General features: G+C 50.5%; 1 protein-coding gene across 1 annotated transcript in view; it reads right to left on the bottom strand.

The window, feature by feature from the left end:
* Positions 1–2203, bottom strand: part of PAQR7 (progestin and adipoQ receptor family member 7) — a 5302-nt gene that overhangs the window by 1548 nt on the left and 1551 nt on the right. Inside the window, 4 exon segments of the mRNA XM_009648487.2 lie at positions 3–225; positions 679–840; positions 1062–1217; positions 1984–2138. Coding sequence (XP_009646782.2) covers positions 3–225; positions 679–834 — 379 coding nt within the window. The 5' untranslated portion in view covers positions 835–840; positions 1062–1217; positions 1984–2138.

Genomic DNA, 2203 nt, shown 5'->3' with positions numbered 1-2203 from the left:
CGTCGAGAAGTAGTAGCGCCAGGTCTGCTGCACAGGCCGGTAGCCGGTGTGGATGTAGGGCTTCCAGAAGACCCTCGGCACCTCTGAACTGCTGACAGTGGAGCGGGAGAGGGGGGCCAGCAGCCGAGGGACCTGCCGCACGTTGATGAAGAGGCGGCTCAGCTTTTCGGTGACAACCGTTGCCATGATGCAGCCAAACTCTGGTTCCCCACCGCACAAAACCACCTTTGGGATGGAAAGAAAGTTTTGCTGTGGTGTTTAGTAGTGACTTTACAAAAAAAGAAAAAAAAAACCCAACAAGCAGGGGCTGTTTGAATGCTTTGGCTGTTTTCTAAAGATATGCAGAAATCGCACGTGACTGGGGAGTGGCCTCATTAGAGCCAAAATGGAAGAATTACCAAAAATGAAGGTAATATGAAAGGAGATTTAAGAGCCCCTGCCAGAGCGCCCCGTGCTGTACAGGTGACCCGTCTGGAGGAGCACAGAGGTAGAAGGACACCAGTATGGGGTTCATTGACACAATAATTAACGCACCAGGATGTATCAGTTCCTAGGCTCACCCCTTCCCAGCAGTTTGGGAACTGCTACACAAATTAAACATCCTAAACAAGCTTCCCGCTCCAGGAGCGGCCCAGACTTTTCCCCCCCTTGCAAACTGTTTGCAGTATCTGTCCTTACAGGTAACAACGAGCCATGTTCCCACAGGCAGCAAGATGACCTGCTCTGCCTCACGAGGGGCGCGTTGGAGAACGCGAATAACCAACGCCACCAACACAAGATGCAACTTCTGTGTTCAGGGGTTTTACAGTCTTTTTTCAGCTCCTGATTTTCCATGCAGCTCTGCACGAAAACAAGGCAGCTCGAGTGAGTTCATCCCATTGCATCGCTGAGGTCCAGCAGCGTAATCTTTCTGAGCAAGCGTTTCCATATTTACATTTTTGAGGCTGCTGTTCTTACCAAGATAAAGGCAGCCTTGCTGGCTTGTTCTGCCTTTTCACAGCAGCCTTAAAAACACATTGGAAAGAACGCGTTCGAAAGGAGATTCCCCCCCTCCTCTTTACCTGCTTTTGCTCAGAGAAGTTCTGAAGAAAACAGCCCGACTCCCGTCCAGCTCCAGCGCTGATTTACGCCTCAGCTCCTGGCAAGTGCAGTCATTTCAGGGACTGCTCAGACAGGAAAAGCTCTTCAAAGTTTGGGAACAGGAGGAGGGGATGGAACTGTTTATTTAAAAAAAAAAAAAAAAAAAAAAAAAAAAAACTCTGCAATTTCCTCATCAAAGTGGAGTACGTAGGTCTGTAACTCCTGCCTGCCTGAGGCTGGGGAGCCCAGATGCAGATAAACGCAGGCTGTTCGCTGCTCAGCTTCCCTCTTCGCCAAAAAAACAACCGCCCCGGCTGGGGGCAGCACCTCGCAAAGGGCAATCCTGACCCTCGCCTGGCCTCCTAAACCCTCCTGGAACACCAAAACACACACAAGCTGCCAGTGAAAAATTAACTTTGTAAATCTCTTCTGGACTTCGAGCTCCAGCGCTGAACTGAAAACAGCCTCGGGTTCTGCTGGGGAGATGTGGGGCAAAAGCAGAACTTCCCAGGTTAAGCTATTTTGGCCAAAATTCTATGGGCAGTTTGGAAGAAAACGCTGATGCTCAGAGCGCTCGCCTCTGCGGGGGCTCAGCTCCAGACCACATGTGACACCACCATGGCTGCCAGAAGACAAATTCCTCTGGGAAAGGCACCCCTGGTTCCACACAGGGCAACACTGCAGCAAAAGCAACGGGAAAAGCAGGGTTCAGAGCAGCCAGGCACGGGGCGGGAAAGGGAGCCGTGTTTACTTCAGGTCCTCCAGAGCTTGTTGGAACAGGACTTAACTTGCAAAGCTCTCCCTGGCTGTGAAGCATTGAGCAACCTCACGAACAGAGCACATCCTGCACGGTGCTAGAAAGCATTAATCTGCCTTGTACCCTGAAAAACCACCTCCACGTACCTCAGAGACGTCAGTAACGGTGCCTCAAACGCCTGTCATTTCCAACAGAGCATTTCCTTTCTCCGGCAGCATCCACCCATCCTGCTGCATTTTTTTTCAATGCCAGACTCAGCCCCCTGCTGCTGACTCCCATGCGTGCATCTGTCTTTAGCCTTCTGAAGCACAAATATGGGAGGGTTGGGTTTGGTTTTTTTTTTTTTTTTTGTGTTTATTTTTTTCC

Source organism: Egretta garzetta, unplaced genomic scaffold (assembly GCF_000687185.1).
Source record: "Egretta garzetta isolate BGI_Z169 unplaced genomic scaffold, ASM68718v1 scaffold101, whole genome shotgun sequence".
Classification (NCBI taxonomy): Eukaryota; Metazoa; Chordata; class Aves; order Pelecaniformes; family Ardeidae; genus Egretta; species Egretta garzetta.
The sequence above is the reverse complement of the archived record's forward strand: the minus strand, read 5'-3'. Positions and strand labels throughout refer to the sequence as shown.